This window comes from Mustelus asterias, chromosome 23 (assembly GCF_964213995.1).
Source record: "Mustelus asterias chromosome 23, sMusAst1.hap1.1, whole genome shotgun sequence".
Taxonomy (NCBI): Eukaryota; Metazoa; Chordata; class Chondrichthyes; order Carcharhiniformes; family Triakidae; genus Mustelus; species Mustelus asterias.
The window spans coordinates 11,626,677-11,648,286 of NC_135823.1; the positions used below are offsets into that span (position 1 = coordinate 11,626,677).

Below are 21,610 nucleotides of genomic sequence, written 5' to 3' on the forward strand. Positions count from 1 at the left end.
GAACCTGAATCCCTGCCCCCCCCCCCCCCGCTCCAGTCCCTCAGCCACGCATTCATCCTCCACCTCACTCCATTCCTGCTCTCACTTTCCCGTGGCACAGGCAGCAATCCTGAGATTACTACTTTTGCGTTCCTCCTTCCCAACTGCCTACCTAACTCCCTATATTCTCTTTTCATGACCCCTTCCCTCTTCCTACCTATGTCAGTGGTACCAATATGTACCACGACCTCTGGCTCCTCTCCCTCCCACCTCAGGATATCTGGGACGCGATCAGAGACATCCTGGATTCCGGCACCAGGGAGGCAGACCACCATCCGAGATTCCCGCCTGCCTCCGCAAAAACGCCTGTCCGACCCCCTTGCTGTTGAGTCCCCGATTAATACTGCCTTCCTCCTCCTTTCCTTAGCCCTCTGAGTTACAGGGCCGGACTCTGCTCCAGAGACACGGCCACTGCTGCTTCCCCCAGGTGGGCTGTCCCCCCCAGCAGTACTCAGACAGGAGTACTTATTGTGAAGGGGCACATCCACCGGGGTGCTCTCTATCACCCGAGTTTTCCGCTTCCTGGACTTGTCTGCCTCCCGTGGTCCCGGTGTGACCACCTGCTGATAGCTCCTGTCTATCACCTCCTCATTTTCCCTAACCAGACGAAGATCCTCGAGCTGCAGTTCCAGTTCTCTAACATGGTCCCTTAGGAACCGCAGCTCGACACACCCATCACAGATATGGACATCCGGGAGGCCAGGAGCCTCCAGGACCTCCCACATCCTACATTGGGAACAACAGACTGGCCTCACACTCATAATTTCCCTTATTTTTTCAAGGAACACAGAGAAACGTACTTAAGAATTAAACTTACCCCGCCTCGCCCTTTCCGCCGAAGCCCTTAGAGCCAAAGCCCTTCAACTCTCACTCTGCTCCCTCCTCACTCCGCTGCCTGCTCTCAACCCTGCCCGCTGTCAACGCTGCCCGCTGAATACTGCGGCCTCCCCTTTAAATCTCCCGCGCGCTGAAAGAAAATTCAAAAACCGTTCCCACAACACCCCGCGTGCGGCCTACTTCCGGTCTAGACTTTAAAAGTTTAAAAATAAATAAATAAATAAACCGAGCCTGCGAAAAAGTGATTTAAAAGTCGATCTCTTACCCCAGCACTCCTGTAACAAATCGCTCCTGTATAACACACAACACTGGATTGGGCAGTCAGTGTATAACACACCACACTGGATATAGACAGTCAGTGTGTAACACACTGCACTGGATAGAAATCATAGAAATCATAGAAACCCTACAGTACAGAAAGAGGCCATTCGGCCCATCGAGTCTGCACCGACCACAATCCCACCCAAGCCCTACCCCCATATCCCTACATATTTTACCCGCTAATCCCTCTAATCTACGCATCCCAGGACACTAAGGAGCAATTTTAGCATGGCCAATCAACCTAACCCGGACATCTTTGGACTGTGGGAGGAAACCAGAGCACCTGGAGGAAACCCACACAGACACGAGGAGAATGTGCAAACTCCACACAGTCAGTGACCCAAGCCAGGAATCGAACCCAGGTCCCTGGAGCTGTGAAGCAGCAGTGCTAACCACTGTGCTACGGTGCTGCCCATAGGGACGGGCAGTGTGTAAGACAACATACTGGATAGAGACAGTGTATAACAACCACATTGGATTGAGAGAGCCAGTGTATAACATAGCACACTGGATAGAGACAGTCAATGTATAACACTCCACACTGGATAGAGACAGTCAGTGTATAACAACCACACTGGATAGAGTCAGCCAGTGTATAACAGAGCACACTGGATAGAGATAGTCAGTGTATAACTCTCCACACTGGATAGACACAGTCGGTGCATAACACAGTACAGTGGATAGAGTCAGACAGGGTGTAACACACTGCACTGAATAGAAACCGCCAGTACATAACAAACCACACTGGAGAGAGAGATAGTCAGTGTATAACACATTACACAGGAGGGACACCCTCAGTGTTTAACACACTGCAATAGGTTAAGAGATGTATTGATTAATACAAAACCTGCTGCACGCGGTCAGTGGATAGCCCACCATATTGGAGGGAGACGATTAATGTACAGAACACCGTACTGGACATTATTGTTAGTCAATGGTACACTACACTGCATTGAGACAGTCAGTGTATAACATACAGCACTGGATACAGACAGTTAGTGTATGACGCACTGCACTGAATAGAGACAGTCAGGGTACAACACACAACACTTGATTAGGGCAGTCAGTGTATAACACACCACAGTGGATAGAGAGAGTCAGTGTATAACGCAGCACACTTGATAGAGACAATCAGTGTATAATACAGCACACTGGATGCAGACAGTGTATAATACTCCACACTGGATAGAGACTGTCAGCATAAAACGCACCGCACTGGAAAGGGACAGTCAGTGTATAACACACCGCAATGGATTGGGACAGTCGGTGTATAAGACACCGCACTGGATAGAGACAGTCAGTGTATAATACACCGCACTGGATAGAGACAGCCAGTGTATAATACACCGCACTGGATAGGGACAGTCTGTGTATAACAACTGCACTGGATAGCAACCATCAGTGTATAAGACACCACACTGGATAGGGACAATCTGTGTATACACACTGCGCTGGATAGGGACAGTGTGTAAGATAACACACTGGATAGAGAGTCGGTATATAACACACTACACTGAACAGGGACAGCCAGTGTATAACACAGCACACTGGATAAGGATAGTTGGTGTATACAACATTGGATTGGGGCAATCAGTGTATAACACAGCACACTGGATAGACAATCAGTGACTGACACAGCACACTGGATAGACGATCAGTGACTGACACAGCACACTGGATAGAGACAGTCAGCATGTAACACTCCACACTGGATAGAGACACTCAGTGTATAACACACCGCACCAGATAGGGACAGTCAGTGTATAATACAGCACACGAGATCGAGACAGTGTATAACAGAACACACAGGAGGGAGATCAGCAGTGTTTAACACACTTCAATAGATTAAGAGTCAGTCAATAACATACAACACATGCTACACTCGGTCAGTGTATAGCTCACCACATTGGAGGGAGGCTAATACTGTAAAGAACCATCACTGGAGAAATACAGTCAGCAAACGGCACACCTGATCGGAAAGAGAGAGTCATTGTATAATACAATACATGCTTGATGGAGGTGGTCATTCTATAACACACTGCACTGGATAGAGTTTGTCAGTGTTCAATACAACACAGAGGAGAGTGACTGTCAGTTTATAACACAATACACTGGATAAAGAGTGTCAGTATGTAATACACCACACTGGATTGGGACAGTCAATATATAATACAATACACTGGATGGAGACAGACAGTGTATAACACAGCACACAGGAGGAAGATCATCAGTGTTTAACACACTTCAATAGATTACGAGAGTCAGTGAATAACTGAGTGGACATCTGGTGGAGCTGCGAGTCAGAGGACATCTGGTGGAGCTGCGAGTCAGAGGACATCTGGTGGAGCTGCGAGTAGAGGACATCTGGGGGAGCTGCGAGTCAGAGGACATCTGGTGGAGCTGAGAGTCAGAGGACATCTGGTGGAGCTGCGAGTAGAGGACATCTGGTGGAGCTGAGAGTCAGAGGACATCTGGTGGAGCTGAGAGTCAGAGGACATCTGGTGGAGCTGCGAGTAGAGGACATCTGGTGGAGCTGCGAGTCAGAGGATGTCTGGTGGAGCTGCGAGTCAGAGGACATCTGGTGGAGCTGCGAGTAGAGGACATCTGGTGGAGCTGCGAGTAGAGGACATCTGGGGGAGCTGCGAGTCAGAGGACATCTGGTGGAGCTGAGAGTCAGAGGACATCTGGTGGAGCTGCGAGTAGAGGACATCTGGTGGAGCTGAGAGTCAGAGGACATCTGGTGGAGCTGAGAGTCAGAGGACATCTGGGGGAGCTGCGAGTCAGAGGACATCTGGTGGAGCTGCGAGTCAGAGGATGTCTGGTGGAGCTGAGAGTCGGAGGATGTCTGGTAGAGCTGAGAGTCGGAGGATGTCTGGTAGAGCTGAGAGTCGGAGGATGTCTGGTGGAGCTGAGAGTCGGAGGATGTCTGGTAGAGCTGAGAGTCGGAGGATGTCTGGTGGAGCTGAGAGTCGGAGGATGTCTGGTGGAGCTGAGAGTCGGAGGATGTCTGGTGGAGCTGAGAGTCGGAGGATGTCTGGTGGAACTGAGAGTCAGAGGATGTCTGGTAGAGCTGAGAGTCAGAGGATGTCTGGTAGAGCTGAGAGTCGGAGGATGTCTGGTGGAGCTGAGAGTCGGAGGATGTCTGGTAGAGCTGAGAGTCGGAGGATGTCTGGTAGAGCTGAGAGTCGGAGGATGTCTGGTAGAGCTGTGAGTCGGAGGATGTCTGATAGAGTTGAGAGTCAGAGGACGTCTGGTGGAGCTGAGAGCTGGAAGACGTCTGGTGGAGCTGAGAGTTGGAGGACGTCTGGTGGAGCTGAGAGTCAGAGGACGTCTGGTAGAGCTGAGAGTCAGAGGACGTCTGGTGGAGCTGAGAGTCAGAGGACGTCTGGTGGAGCTGTCAGTCACAGCACATCTGATGGCGTTGCGAGTCACAGGACCTCAAATATTCATCAAACTGGTCTGGATAAAATCTAAGAAAATGAGAGGTAGATACATTCGCAAGAAAAAACTGAGGGAGAGTTGTACTGTCAGCACTGAGGGAGTGTCACACTGTCGGAGAGTCAGTACTGGGGGTGTGTCAAACTGTTGGAGGGTCAGTATGGAGGGAGTGTCACATTGTCAGAGGCTCAGTATTGAGGGCATGTCACACCGTTGGAGAGTCAGTATGGAGGGAGTGTCACACTGTCAGAGGCTCAGTGTTGAGGGTGTGTCACACTGTTCAAGGGTCAGTACTGAGGGCATGCTGCACTGTCGGAGGGTCAGTACTGAGGGAGTGTCACACTGTCGGATGGTCAGTAAAGATGTAGTGTCACACAGTTGGAGGGTCAGTACTGATGGACTGTCACACTGTCGGAGGCTTAATATGGAGGGAATGCTGCACTGTCGGAGTTCAGTACTGAGCTTCTATGGAATTGAAAATGGAAAGAAGAGCTATGGCAGATGAATTAAGCCAGTATTTTGCATCAATCTTCACTATAGTGGGCACAAATAACATCCCAGAAATAGCTGTAAATCAGAAAATGTTTGAGATGGAGGAACCTGGGAAAATTACAATCATGATGTGGAGATGCCGGCGTTGGACTGGGGTAAACACAGTAAGAAGTTTAACAACACCAGGTTAAAGTCCAACAGGTTTATTTGGTAGCAAAAGCCACACAAGCTTTCGAGGCTCTGAGCCCCTTCTTCAGGTGAGTGGGAATTCTGTTCACAAACAGAACTTATAAGACACAGACTCAATTTACATGAATAATGGTTGGAATGCGAATACTTACAACTAATCCAGTCTTTAAGAAACAAAACAATGGGAGTGGAGAGAGCATCAAGACAGGCTAAAAAGATGTGTATTGTCTCCAGACAAGACAGCCAGTGAAACTCTGCAGGTCCACGCAACTGTGGGAGTTACAAATAGTGTGACATAAATTCTGATTCTAGGATCGCATGATAAAGACTCAGGAGGAAAAAAGCAGAAATATTTATGTGAAATAGTGTGACATAAACCCAATATCCCGGTTGAGGCCGTCCTTGTGTGTGCGGAACCTGGCTATCAGTTTCTGCTCCGCGACTCTGCGCTGTCGTGTGTCGCGAAGGCCGCCTTGGAGAACGCTTACCCGAATATCAGAGGCCGAATGCCCGTGACCGCTGAAGTGCTCCCCAACAGGAAGAGAACAGTCTTGCCTGGTGATTGTCGAGCGGTGTTCATTCATCCGTTGTCGCAGCGTCTGCATAGTTTCCCCAATGTACCATGCCTCGGGACATCCTTTCTTGCAGCGTATCAGGTAGACAACGTTGGCCGAGTTGCAAGAGTATGTACCGTGTACCTGGTGGATGGTGTTCTCACGTGAGATGATGGCATCTGTGTCGATGATCCGGCACGTCTTGCAGAGGTTGCTGTGGCAGGGTTGTGTGGTGTCTTGGTCACTGTTCTCCTGAAGGCTGGGTAGTTTGCTGCGGACAATGGTCTGTTTGAGGTTGTGCGGTTGTTTGAAGGCAAGAAGTGGGGGTGTGGGGATGGCCTTGGCGAGATGTTCGTCTTCATCAATGACATGTTGAAGGCTCCGGAGGAGATGCCGTAGCTTCTCCGCTCCGGGGAAGTACTGGACAACGAAGGGTACTCTGTCCACTGTGTCCCGTGTTTGTCTTCTGAGGAGGTCGGTGCGGTTTTTCGCTGTGGCGCGTTGGAACTGTTGATCAATGAGTCTAGCGCCATATCCTGTTCTTATGAGGGCATCTTTCAGCGTCTGGAGGTGTCTGTTGCGATCCTCCTCATCCGAGCAGATCCTGTGTATACGGAGGGCTTGTCCGTAGGGGATGGCTTCTTTAACGTGTTTAGGGTGGAAGCTGGAGAAGTGGAGCATCGTGAGGTTATCCGTGGGCTTGCGGTACAGTGAGGTGCTGAGGTGACCGTCCTTAATGGAGATGCGCGTGTCCAAGAATGCAACCGATTCCGGAGAGTAGTCTATGGTGAGCCTGATGGTGGGATGGAACTTGTTGATGTCATCATAGAGTTGTTTCAGTGATTGTTCACCATGAGTCCAAAGGAAGAAAATGTCATCGATGTATCTAGTGTATAGCACCGGTTGAAGGTGCACCGGAAGGTGCACCGGAAGAATCAGAATTTATGTCACACTATTTGTAACTCCCACAGTTGCGTGGACCTGCAGAGTTTCACTGGCTGCCTTGTCTGGAGACAATACACATCTTTTTAGCCTGTCTTGATGCTCTCTCCACTCCCATTGTTTTGTTTCTTAAAGACTGGATTAGTTGTAAGTATTCGCATTCCAACCATTATTCATGTAAATTGAGTCTGTGTCTTATAAGTTCTGTTTGTGAACAGAATTCCCACTCACCTGAAGAAGGGGCTCAGAGCCTCGAAAGCTTGTGTGGCTTTTGCTACCAAATAAACCTGTTGGACTTTAACCTGGTGTTGTTAAACTTCTTACAAAATTACAATCACCAGGGAAGTGGTATTGAACAAATTTTTGGGTCTGCGGCTGATATCCTCTGGTCTGGATGGACTTTACTCAAAAGTCTTGAAAAATGTGGCTAATGTGACAGTTGATGCTGTGGTTTTAATTTTCCAAAATTCCCTCGATTCACTGATGGATCCATTTGGAAGATAGCAAATGTATTATTCAAAAAGGGTTGAAGACAGAAAGCAGGAAATTACAGGGCAATTAGCGCAATATCTGTCATAGGGAAAATATTAGAAGCCAATATTAGATGCTGTAGCAAGGCACTTAGGACATAGAACCATAGAAAATTACAGCTCAGAAACAGGCCTTTTGGCCCTTCTTGTCTGTGACGAACCATTTTTTGCCTAGTCCCACTGACCTGCACTTGGACCATATCCCTCCACACCCCTCTCATCCATGAACCCGTCCAAGTCTTTCTTGTTAAATGTTAAAAGTGCCCTGCATTTACCACTTTATCCGGCAGCTCATTCCACACTCCCACCACTCTCTGCGTGAAGAAGCCTCCCCTAATATTCCCTTTAAACTTTTCTCCTTTCACCCTTAACCCATGCCCTCTGGTTTTTTTCTCCCCTAGCCTCAGTGAAATAAGCCTGCTTGCATTCACTCTATCTATACCCATCAAAATCTTATACACCTCTATCAAATCTCCCCTCATTCTTCTACGCTCCAGGGAATAAACTTGCAACCTATTCAATCTCTCTCTGTAACTCAGCTTCTCAAGTCCCGGCAACATCCTTCTGAACCTTCTCTGCACTCTTTCAACCTTATTTACATCCTTCCTGTAACTAGGTGACCAAAACTGTACACAATACTCCAAATTCGGCCTCACCAATGCCTTATATAACCTTACCATAACACTCCAACTTTTATACTCGATACTCCGATTTATAAAGGCCAATGTACCAAAGGCACTCTTTACGAGCCTATCCACCTGTGACGTCACTTTTAGGGAATTCTGTACCTGTATTCCCAGATCCCTCTATTCAACTGCACTCTTCAGAGTCCTACCATTTACCCTGTATGTTCTACTTTGATTTGTCCTTCCAAAGTGCAATATCTCACACTTGTCTGCATTAAATTCCATTTGCCATTTCTCAGCCCATTTTTCTAGTTGGTCCAAATCCCTCTGCAAGCTTTGAAAACCTTCCTCACTGTCCACTACACCTCCAATCTTTGTATCATCAGCAAATTTGCTGATCCAATTTACCACATTATCATCCAGATCATTGATATAGATGACAAACAACAATGGACCCAACACTGGTCCCTGTGGCACACCACTAGTCACAGGCCTCCACTCAGAGAAGCAATCCTCCACAACCACTCTCTGGCTTCTTCCATTGAGCCAGTGTCTAATCCAATTTACTACCTCCCCATGTATACCCAGCGACTGAACCTTCCTAACTAACCTCCCATGAGGGACCTTGTCAAAGGCCTTGCTGAAATCCAGGCAGACAACATCCACCGCCTTCCCTTCATCCACTTTCCTGGTAACCTCCTCGAAAAACTCTAATAGATTGGTCAAACATGACCTACCATGCACAAAGCCATGTTGACTCTCCCTAATAAGTCCCTGTCTATCCAAATATTTGTAGATCCTATCCCTTATCACACCTTCCAATAACTTGCCCACCACCGACGTCAAACTTACTGGCTTATAATTTCCCGGATTTCTTTTGGAAACTATTTTCTACAACGGAACAACATGAGCCACCCTCCAATCATCCGGCACCTCCCCCGTGAATACTGACATTTTAAATATGTCTGCCAGGGCCCCTGCAAGTTCAACACTAGCTTCCCCCAAGGTCCGTGGGAATACCCTGTCCGGTCCTGGGGATTTATCCACTCTGATTTGCCTCAAGACAGCGAGCACCTCCTCCCCTTTGATCTGTAAAGGTTCCATGACCTCCCCACCTGTTTGCCCTATTTCCGTAGACTCCGTGCCCATTTCCTCAGGAAATACGGATTCAAAAAAACCATTTAGTATCTCCCCCATCTCTTTTGGTTCCATACATAGTCTACCACTCTGGTCTTCAAGAGGACCAATTTTATCCCTCACTATCCTTTTGTTCCTAACATAACTATAGAAGCTCTTTGGATTTTCCTTCACTCTGTCTGCCAAAGCAACCTCATGTCTTCTTTTAGCCCTCCTGATTTCCCTCTTAAGTAGCTTCTTGCACTTTTTATACTCCTTGAGCATCTGATCTGTTCCTTGCTGCCTGTACATTTCATACAACTCTCTCTTCCTCTTAATCAGTGTTACAATCTCCCTCGAGAACGAAGGTTCCTTATTCCTATTTACTTTGCCTTTAATCCTGACAGGAACATACAAACTCTGCACTCTCAAAATTTCTCCTTTGAAGGCCTCCCACTTTCCATTTACATCCTTACCAGAGAACAGCCTGTGCCAATCGACACTTCCCAGATCCCTTCTCATTTCATCAAATTTGGCCTTTTTCCAGTTCAGAACTTCAACCCGAGGACCAGATCTATCCTTATCCATGATCAGAACATAGAACATAGAACAGTACAGCACAGAACAGGCCCTTCGGCCCACGATGTTGTGCCGAGCTTTATCTGAAACCAAGATCAAGCTATCCCACTCCCTATCATCCTGGTGTGCTCCATGTGCCTATCCAATAACCGCTTAAATGTTCCTAAAGTGTCTGATTCCACTATCACTGCAGGCAGTCCATTCCACACCCCAACCACTCTCTGCGTAAAGAACCTACCTCTGATATCCTTCCTATATCTCCCACCGTGAACCCTATAGTTATGCCCCCTTGTAATAGCTCCATCCAGCCGAGGAAATAGTCTTTGAACGTTCACTCTATCTATCCCCTTCATCAGGTTGAAACTAATGGCATTATGATCACTGGATCCAAAGTATTCCCTCACACTCACATCCATCACCTGCCCTAACTCATTTCCCAATCGGAGATCCAATATCGCACCCTCTCTCGTTGGCACCTCTATATACCGATGTAGAAAATTTTCCTGAACACATTTTACAAACTCTACCCCGTCTAAACCTTTAACAGTATGCGAGTCCCAATCTATATGTGGAAAATTAAAATCCCCTACTATCGCAACTTTGTGTTTCTTGCAGTTGTCAGCTATCTCTCTGCTGATTTGCTCCTCCAATTCTCGCTGACTATTGGGTGGTCTATAATACAACCCCATTAATGTGGTCATACCTTTCCTGTTTCTCAGCTCCACCCATAGGGCCTCTGTCGACAAGCTCTCTAATCTATCCTGCCTGAGTACCTCTGTAACATTTTCCCTGACCAACAATGCCACCCCCCCCACCTTTTATCCTTCTGCCTATATCCCGCCTGAAACATTGGAACCCTGGAACATTGAGCTGCCAGTCCTGCCCCTCCTGTAGCCAAGTTTCACTAATGGCTATAATGTCATATTTCCATGTGTCTATCCACGCCTTCAGCTCATCTGTCTTCCCCACAATACTCCTGGCATTGAAATAGACACACCTCAAAAGGTTATTTCCACCACACTCAACCCTTCCTTTTGTGATTTTGCTTGAACTAACCTGTCTTTTTACCCCTGCTCCACTATCTGCTCTGGCACTCTGGTTCCCATCCCCCTGCAAATCTAGCTTAAACACTCCCCAATAACACTAGCAAACCTCCCTGCAAGTATATTGGTCCCCTTGTAGTTTAGGTGTCACCCGTCTCTCTTGTACAGGTCCCACCTGCCCCAGAAGAGGTCCCAATGATCCAAGAATCGGAAACCCTGCCCCCTACACCAGTTCCTCAGCCACGTGTTCATCCACCCAAGCATCCTACTCCTACCCTCACTGGTACGTGATACAGGTAGCAATCCTGAGATTACTACCCTCAGGGTCCTGCTTTTTAACTTCCTTCCAAGCTCTTTGTACTCACTCTTTAGGACCTCCTCACTCTTCCTACCTATGTCATTTGTACCGATGTGTACCACGACATCTGGCTGATCACCTTCCCACTTTAGAACGCTGTGCACGCAATCAGTGACATCCCTGACCTTGGCACTCGGGAGGCAACAAACCATGCGGAAGTCTCTGTCCCGACCACAGAACCTCCTGTCCGTACCTCTGATCATTGAGTCCCCTATCACTACTGCTCTCCTCTTCTTCCTCCCACCCTTTTGCGCTGTAGAACCAGATTCAGTATCAGAGTTCCGGCTGTTGCAGCTTGTCCCAGGTAAAGCATCTCTCACAACAGGATCCAATTCAGTATACCTGTTGTGGAGGGGTGTGGCCACAGGGGAACCCTGCTCTGCCTGTCCTTTCACATTTCCATTTCCTCTCCTTACAGTAACCCAATTTCCTGTGCTCTGCTGCCTCGGTGTAACTACCTCCCTAAAGCTACTGTCTATATGCTTCTCATTCTCCCGAATTAGATGGAGGTCATCAAGCTCCTTCTCCAGTTCCCTAACACGCGTTGCTAGCAGCTGCAGCTAAGTTAAAAAGCAGTGGGACAGTGCTGAGGAAGCGCTGTGCTGTCAGAAGGACAGTGTTGAGGAAGCGCAGCACTGTCAGAGGGACAGTGCTGAGGGAGCGCTGCACTGTCAGAGGCTCAGTGCTGAGGGATTGCTGCACTCTCAGAGGGACATCACTGAGGGCGAGCTGCACTGTCAGAGGGACAGTGCTGAGGGAGCGCTGCACCGTCAGAGGGACAGTGCTGAGAGAGAGCTGCACCGTCAGAGGGACAGTGCTGAGGGAGAGCTGCACCGTCAGAGGGACAGTGCTGAGGGAGAGCTGCACTGTCAGTGGGACAGTGCTGAGGGTAAGCTGCACTGTCAGTGGGACAGTGCTGAGGGAGAGCGGAACTGTCAGAGAGACAGTGCATAGGGAGTGTTGAACTGTCAGAGGGACAGTGCTGAGGGAGAGCTGCACCGTCAGAGGGACAGTGCTGACAGGGCGCTGCACTTTCAGAGAGACAGTGCTGAGGGAGAGCTGCACCGTCAGAGGGACAGTGCTGACAGGGCGCTGCACTGTCAGAGGGACAGTGCTGAGGGAGAGCTGCACTGTCAGAGGGACATCACTGAGAGAGCACTGCACTGTCAGAGTGACATCACTGAGGGAGCGCTGCACTGTCAGAGGAACATCACTGAGGGAGAGCTGCACTGTCAGAGGGACATCACTGAGAGAGCACTGCACTGTCAGAGTGACATCACTGAGGGAGCGCTGCACTGTCAGAGTGACATCACTGAGGGAGTGCTGTACTGTCAGATGACATCACTGAGGGAGCGCTGCGCTGTCAGAGGGACATCACTGAGAGAGCACTGCACTGTCAGATTGACATCACTGAGGGAGCGCTGCACTGTCAGAGGAACATCACTGAGGGAGAGCTGCACTGTCAGAGGGACATCACTGAGAGAGCACTGCACTGTCAGAGTGACATCACTGAGGGAGTGCTGTACTGTCAGATGACATCACTGAGGGAGCGCTGCGCTGTCAGAGGGACATCACTGAGAGAGCACTGCACTGTCAGAGTGACATCACTGAGAGAGCACTGCACTGTCAGAGGGACATCACTGAGAGAGCACTGCACTGTCAGAGTGACATCACTGAGAGAGCACTGCACTGTCAGAGTGACATCACTGAGAGAGCACTGCACTGTCAGAGGGACATCACTGAGGGAGTGCTGTACTGTCAGATGACATCACTGAGGGAGCGCTGCGCTGTCAGAGGGACATCACTGAGAGAGCACTGCACTGTCAGAGTGACATCACTGAGGGAGCGCTGCACTGTCAGAGGAACATCACTGAGGGAGAGCTGCACTGTCAGAGGGACATCACTGAGAGAGCACTGCACTGTCAGAGTGACATCACTGAGGGAGCGCTGCACTGTCAGCGGAACATCACTGAGGGAGAGCTGCGCTGTCAGAGGGACAGTGCTGGGGGAGCGCTGCACTGTCAGAGGGACAGTGCTGAGGGATTGCTGCACTCTCAGAGGGACATAATTGAGGGAGAGCTGCACTGTCAGAGGGACAGTGCTGCTGGAGCGCTGTGCTGTCAGACTGACATCACTGAGGGAATGCTGCACTGTCAGAGTGACATCACTGAGAGAGCACTGCACTGTCAGAGGAACATCACTGAGGGAGCGCTGCACTGTCAGTGGGACAGTGCTGAGGGAGCGCTGCACTGTCAGAGGGACAGTGCTGAGGGAGCGGTGCACTGTCAGACTGACATCACTGAGGGAATGCTGCACTGTCAGAGTGACATCACTGAGGGAATGGTGCACTGTCAGAGTGACATCACTGAGGGAGTGCTGTACTGTCAGAGTGACATCACTGAGGGAGAGCTGCACTGTCAGAGGGACAGTGCTGCGGGAGCGCTGCACTGTCAGAGGGACAGTGCAGAGGGATTGCTGCACTCTCAGAGGGACATAATTGAGGGAGAGCTGCACCGTCAGTGGGACAGTGCTGCGGGAGCGCTGTGCTGTCAGAGGGACAGTGCTGAGGGAGCGCTGCACTGTCAGAGGGACAGTGCTGAGGGCGAGCTGCACTGTCAGTGGAACAGTGCTGAGGGAGCGCTGCACTGTCAGAGGGACAGTGCTGAGGGAGCGGTGCACTGTCAGACTGACATCACTGAGGGAATGCTGCACTGTCAGAGAGATATCACTGAGGGAATGCTGCATTGTCAGAGGAACATCACTGAGGGAGTGCTGCACTGTCAAACGGTTAGTGCTGAGGGAGTGCTGCACTGTCAAAGGGTTAGTGCTGAGGGAGTCCTGCACTGTCAGAATGACAGTGCTGATGGAGTGTCGCACAATCGGTGGGATAGTACTGAGGAGCGCTGCATTGTCAGAGGGACAGTGCTTCAGGAGTGCTGCACTGTCAGAGGCCCGTTTTGAGCAAGAGGTCAGCAAGAGCATGCCCTCCACCCTGGAAACCCTGGATGAACCTTTATCTGGGGTCATCATCGCAGATGTCAGAGCAGCTTTCTCAAAGGTCAACCCATGGAAAGCAACTGGCCCGGATGGGGTGCCCGGACGAGCACTCCGATCCTGCGCAGATCCCTGGTGGAGGTATTCACAGACATCTTCAACCTCTTTTTACAACAATCTGAGGTCCCTATCTGCTTCAAGAAGACAACCATCATTCCAGTGCCTAAGAAAAGCCAAGCAGCGTGCCTTAATGACTATCGGCCGGTGGCTCTGACATCCATCATTATGAAGTGCTTCAAAAGGCTAGTCATGGCACGAATCAATTCCAGCCTCCTGGACTACCTCGATCCACTACAGTTTGCCTACTGCCGCAACAAGTCCACAGCAGACGCCATCTCCCTAGCCCTGCACTCAACCCTGGAACACCTAGATAACAAGGACACCTATGTCAGACTCCTATTTATTTACAGTTCAGCCTTCAACACCATTATTCCCACAAAACTCATATCCAAACTCATGGCCTGGGCCTCGGCACCTCCCTCTGCGACTGGGTCTGAACTTCCTAACTCACAGACCACAATCAGTAAGGATAGGCAACAACACCTCCTCCACGATCATCCTCAAAACCTGTGCCCCACAAGGCTGTGTTCTCAGCCCCCTACTAGACTCCTTATACACCTATGACTGTGTGGCCAAATTCCCCTCCAACTCGATTTTCCAGTTTGCTGATGACACCACTGTAGTGGGTCGGATCTCAAACAATGATGAGACAGAGTACAGGAATGAGATAGAGAATCTGGTGAACTGGTGTGGCAACAATAATCTCTCCCTCAATGCCAACAAAATGAAAGAGATTGTCATTGACTTCAGGAAGCGTAGAGAAGAACATGCCCCTGTCTACATCAACGGGGACGAAGTGTAAAAGGTCAAGAGCTTCACGTTTTTAGGTGTCCAGATCACCAACAACCTGTCCTGGTCCCCCCATGCCAACACTATAATTAAGAAAGCCCACCAACGCCGCTACTTTCTCAGAAGACTAAGAAAATTTGACATGTCAGCTTCGACTCTCACCAACTTTTACAGATGCACCATAGAAAGTGTTCTTTCTGGTTGTATCACAGCTTGGTATGGCTCCTGCTCTGCCGAAGACTGCAAGAAACTACAAAAGGTTGTGAATGTCGCCCAATCCATCACGTAAACCAACCTCCCATCCATTGACTCAGTCTACAATTCCCGCTGCCTCGGCAAAGCAGCCAGCATAATTAAGGACCCCATGCATCCCGGACATTCTCTCTTCCACCTTCTTCCGTCGGGAAAAAGATACAAAAGTCTGACGTCACGAATCAACCGATTCAAGAACAGCTTCTTCCCTGCTGCTGTCAGATTTTTGAATGATCTTACCTTGCATTAAGTTGATCTTTCTCTACACTCGAGCTATGACTGTAACACTACATTCTGCACTCTCTCATTTCCTTCTCTATGAATGGTATGCTTTGTCTGTATGGCGTGCAAGAAATAATACTTTTCACTGCATGTTAATACATGAGACAATAATAAATCAAATCAAATCAGTACTGAGGGAGTGCCGCACTGTCAGAGGATCAGTGCTGAGCGAGTGCTGCACTGTCAGAAGGTCATTACTAAGGGATGTTGGGATGATCAGCTGTCCCATCGGTTGGGGTGAGTGAGGAGCCCTGCAGTTTGGAGCTGAGGGTGAGGTCCCACCATTTCGAGGCGATGAGGATTCTCACAGTTCGTGGGAGTTGCTGCAGAGTCTCATGTCTTGGGGCTGATGGAGAGTCTCAGTTTATGGGGGTGATGAGGTGTCTTACTGATTGGATGAGTTATAAAGCGAGAAATTCTCTGGTTTTGAGGGGACGGTGGGATGGTAGCCAGGGTGATGGGCAGAGAAATGGTTTGGATTCTGGGCTAGTAGCTGATTGAGGATGAAGAGAGTAGAGAAGAGAAAGGACAGGGATGACAGTGGGGTGAATGAGAGGTTGAGGGCTCCCCAGACCAGACTCCACACCACCAACCTTCATAGAGCATCTCATGTATGACTAATCTTGTAGCTGAAGTCTGATTGAAGATCAGAGACTGATCCATCTTCACATCAGAGAATATTTGACCATTTTGAGAGATTCCAAAGAATTGTAAATATTTATGGAAACCACGGCAACGCAGAGATTCTGTCATGACCTCACAATGCCATGAGTCTAAGTGGGAGGGGTCTCACTGTGAGAGGGAGCTGCAGGGTCCTAGAGACTGTGTTGGGGTAGGGAGGTTGATGAAAGGTTCACCGTCCAATTGGCAGACTGACCCACCCACCCCAGATACCATCAAAGTTCACCAGAACATCTCTGCATTTCACCTGAATTCCTGATTGGATTTCTTGGTGACTTTCTGATGTTGATGGGCTCCAGTTCTAGCTCTTCCTTACAAGAGGAAACATTCTCTCTGAATCCACTCCATCAGAACATTTCAACATGTTAAAGAGATGGATTATGACTCCCCTCAGCCTTGTTTTACCAGAGGATATTGACCCAGGTGTCAATCCTTACCTCATATATATCGACACAGATTTCTGTTTATATGGTGACCAAAACTGCACACAATTCTCTCAGTGTGATTCTAACCAAGGTTCAGGACAGGTTTAACATAACCTCCCTACTTATCAAATCTACAGTTCTAGAACTGAAACCACATTCCTTGTTAGCTTTTCATTCTACTCTCGCTAACCTGTACACTAATATTAATGTTTGATGTATTTGTACTGTGAGATCCCTCCCCCAGTCCCTCGCTAACTGATTTAATGTTTGCTGTATTTGTGCTCTGAGATTCCTGCCCCGTCCCTCGTTGTAATTTAATGCCCCCCTCTCATGTTGTGGAAGATTTTTCAGAGACATTGGATCTGTTTTTTATTTATTAATTCACTCACTTTATTGTGAAGAGCAATGGTCCCAACACTGTCCCTTGGAGACACTGATCACCCAGCTTCCCCATGTTGCCTGATATTGTTAATGGTTCTCTCTCTTTAGATACTATTTACATCTTCCAGTCTCAAAAACAATCATTCATCACTACTATTGGGGAGGCGGTGGGGGAATGGTTTTATCATTGGACTGGTAATCCCAACAGCCAAGGTAATGCTCTGGGGACACTTGTTTGAATTCAACCATGGCATTGAAAATCTTGAATTACGGATTTCACGATGAACACTGTCAATATTTGGAAAACCCCATCTGGTTCACTAATGTCCTGATGTGGAGATGCCGGCATTGGACTGGGGTAAACACAGTAAGAAGTTTAACACCACCAGGTGAAAGTGTTGCCTAGACCTGCAGAGTTTCACTGGCTGTCTTGTCTGGAGACAATACACATCTTTTTCGCCTGTCTTGATGCTCTCTCCACTCACATTGTTTTGTTTCTTAAAGACTTGATTAGTTGTAAGTATTCGCATTCCAACCATTATTCATGTAAATTGAGTTTGTGTCTTTATATGCTCTGTTTGTGAACAGAATTCCCACTTACCTGAAGAAGGGGCTTAGAGCTCCGAAAGCTTGTGTGGCTTTTGCTACCAAATAAACCTGTTGGACTTTAACCTGGTGTTGTTAAACTTCTCACGAATGTCCTACAGGGAAGGAAATCTGCCATCCTTAGCTGGTCTGGTCTACCTGTGACTCCAGAGCCACAGCAATGTAGTTGACTCTTAACTGCCCTCTGAAATGGCCGAGCAAGTCACTCAGTTCAAGGATAATTTGGGATGGGTGTAAGTGTTGGACCAGACGTGGCCCCTACATCCCATGAATTTAAAAATCAATTGTTTCCTACCCAACTTTCTCTCCACGCTGCCCCAAGTTAACTTCCTCAACAAGCCTCCTGCTCTCCAGCACTTTTGTGACAATCCATCTACACAACATGCACTCTTATTTCCTTTTCTGCTACACTGTGTTATTCCCTCTCAGAATCCCCATCTGTCTAGAACGCATCCATTGCAGTAACAATCCATTTGCTCCACACCTACAGCCTTTCATCTGGTTAAAGACACAAACACAAAGGGCCACTTTTCCCCTGGACTTTTACACCAATCAGCTTCCACAATGAGGCAGACTTTCAGCCAATGAGGGGGATCTGGGATCAGCCCCACCCCTCATTCACTCCGATTGGTTGGAAGACCAGCCGCTCCATCTCAGTGCTCCAACCCAGTCCTTCCTTCACTTCGGTTGGTTGGCAGACCAGTCTCTCTGGCTTGGCCCTCCAGCTTCACCCCCCCTTTCACTATATATAGAAACATAGAATCCCTATGTGCAGTGCAGAAGGAGGCTATCCAGCCCATCGAGTCTTCACCGACCACAATCCAACCCAGGCCCTATTTCCGTAACCCCACATATTTACCCTGCTAATCCCCTGACACTAGGATCAATTTAGCATGGCCAATCAACCTAACCCGCACATCTTTGGTCTATTGGTCCGGATCTGTCGACAGTCAGCCTGGCATTGAATTGTGAATGTTTCACCTCATACAAACAAACAAACTTAAATTCAAACTCGACATTGAAGACAATTAGTATTTTAATAGTTTCTCGAATGAGCAAGAAAAGGACCAGAAACCAAAGTGGGCCTTGAGACTGATACCAGATTTAACTTCGTTAGAAATTAAGAGAAGTAGGAAAGGAATTCTGAAAGGTTCGCTATCTGTTGGTACCAGACCGATGGAAGTGTTTAAAGTGGAGGCCATAGGAATGTTTAAGGATGATTTAGAAAAGAATTTGTGAATTGGGCAGGGGTAAAGGGAGAGCAAATGAAGGGATCGAGAAAGCAGCAGAAACTCCATATAGTTCCAGGAGAGATGGGGCCTGGTTGTGTACATGTCAGGTTTTACACAGCACACAGTCTGCCTGTGGTTTCACCCTGGATGAAGAATCTCCAAACAGCTCCATTCACTTCACTCGATGGGATTGTCAGCAGTCCCATTGTCTCCTCAGAGGGCGGAAGGATTGTGTTACAGGTAATGGGAAGCAGCACATACAGACACCCACACACAGGTACCCATAAACATAAATATCCACACGTTCGAACTCACTCTCTCATACACACTTACATACAAACACACGCATAAATTCTCTATCTCTCTCTCATACACACAACCACACAGAGACAACCACACAAAGATATCCACACACGCAGACACACGAAGATAAAAACTCACTCTCTCTCACACACACACACACACTCCCATACGTACAATCTCACTCACCTTAACTATCTCGAACATACACCACAGAGACAACTACGCAGATACATATGTACAGATATATACTCCAAACAGACCATTACACAGAACCACAGAACCTGGGGGTCCTTGTGCATGAGACGCAAGAGCCCAGTCTGCAGGTACAATAGGTGATCAAGAAGGCAAATGGGATGTTGGCCTATATTGCGAGGGGGATAGAATATAAAAGCAGGGATGTCTTGATGCACCTGTACAGGGCATTGGTGAGGCCGCAGCTGGAATACTGTGTGCAGTATTGGTCCCCTTATATGAGGAAGGATATATTGGCATTGGAGGGAGTGCAGAGAAGGTTCACCAGGTTGATACCAGAGATGAGGGGTTTGGATTATGAGGAGAGGCTGAGGAGATTGGGTTTGTACTCGTTGGAGTTTAGAAGGATGAGGGGGGATCTTATGGAGACTTATAAGATAATGCGAGGGCTGGATAGGGTGGAGGCGGAGAGATTCTTTCCACTTAGTAAGGAAGTTAAAACTAGAGGACACAGCCTCAAAATAAAGGGGGGTCGGTTTAAGACAGAGTTGAGGAGGAACTTCTTCTCCCAGAGGGTGGTGAATCTCTGGAATTCTCTGCCCACTGAGGTGGTGGAGGCTACCTCGCTGAATATGTTTAAAGTGCGGATGGATGGATTCCTGATCGGTAAGGGAATTAAGGGTTATGGGGATCAGGCGGGTAAGTGGTACTGATCCACGTCAGATCAGCCATGATCTTATTGAATGGCGGGGCAGGCTCGAGGGGCTAGATGGCCTACTCCTGCTCCTATTTCTTATGTTCTTATGTAAAACATAGACATCCCCAAAGCAGACTCACACCTGCATACATGAACAGACACATATGGGGATATGTCCTGTCCTATTCTGTGGATAGCAGCAACCAATCTGACTAATATTGTGGTGAAGATTTGGTGCCTATAATGGTCACAATTGTTCAGAAAGTATAGTAAGGCTTACCCTCCAGGAACTGCAAGCGATTTTGTCAATCCCATTCCATCTCTTTCTCTGAAATCTAACTCTATATGGAACAGCATGGTGGCACAGTGGTTAGCACTGCTGCTTCACAGAACCAGGGACCTGGGTTCAATCCCCGGCTTGGGTCACTATCTGTGTGAAGCTTGCACGTTCTCCTCATGTCTGCGTGGGTTTCTTCCAGGTGCTCCTGGTTTTCTCCCACAGTCCAAAGATGTTCAGGTTAGGCTGATTAGCCATGCTAAATTGCCCCTTAGTGTCAGTGGGACTAGCAGGGTAAATACGTGGGGTTAAAGAGATAGGGGCTAGTTAGGATTGTGGTCGATGCAGACTCAATGGGCTGAATGGCCTCCTCTGCACTGGAGGGATTCTATGAATGTCTGGGACAGAGGCAACAACAACATTGTAACATTGGACAGTCTATTGCCAGCCTGAGTGATCAGCCTTGATTGGTGAGTGTAAATTTCAGAACAGTATCCCTGATAATTGCAGCCTCAGATTTCCTCTTGGAATTTTTGATGATTTTAGTCCCCCCCCACCATATTGATGGTGGTCCCAATCAAGAAAGAATTTAATGCGGCTGTGACTCTGTCTCCAATATTCCCCTGACTTAGTTCATCACTGCTCCAATATCCTAGGAGATGTATTGCATAATAGCCACCAGATGGTGTAACAATTGTGTATCTTCATTGACTTAACACTATTGCTGATGTCCATGTGCAGCCTCGCTGTCTTTCCCATTAGTTTCCTTTGCTGATCTCTCAGTAATGGACTTGCTGCCATCTCAAACAAAACTGTTTTCACCACTAAGGCTTCACTGCGATTGGATAGCCTTCATGACATCATCAGATGGGGACTGGATGAAATAATCAGAATATTGAGAATATAAATATTGAGAATCAACAGTTTAAATATGAGGTGGAAGCTAAATAGACAAGAAAAACACACGACCCGTGGCATGTGAGAATGGTTTACTGATCCCGGAGGACAAATGGACGGATGACGCATAGTGAGTGCTGGTCTCTGCAGCTGGTGGCAGCAGTCACCTCTGAACGGTTAACTGGTGTGATCTAGAATGTGGGTGTTGGACTGAAGCCAGTATAGATCACTTCAATATCACTTTGCTCTCAAGAGCCTGTTTTAACCTTTACACAGAAAGTTGGGTTACATATGGGTCATGAGATCCAATCGTATCAGGGTTAGAAATACCTTATTTCAGGGCCTGTAGTAGAGACATGTCCTTGACAGAGATAACAGGCCTGTCCTGTGTTTGTCAGCCCGCAAGCTGCTATGGAAG

General features: G+C 48.1%; 1 protein-coding gene across 1 annotated transcript in view; it reads right to left on the reverse strand.

Annotated features, from left to right (window-relative positions):
- LOC144510913 (uncharacterized) overlaps positions 1 to 21,610 on the reverse strand; it is an 81,891-nt gene that overhangs the window by 43,252 nt on the left and 17,029 nt on the right. The window contains exons 6-7 of the mRNA XM_078240970.1: positions 3,667 to 4,591; positions 3,454 to 3,570 (exon numbers count right to left, since the gene is read on the reverse strand). Of these exons, the coding sequence (XP_078097096.1) occupies positions 3,454 to 3,570; positions 3,667 to 4,591 (1,042 nt within the window). The remainder of the gene's footprint in view (positions 1 to 3,453; positions 3,571 to 3,666; positions 4,592 to 21,610) is intronic.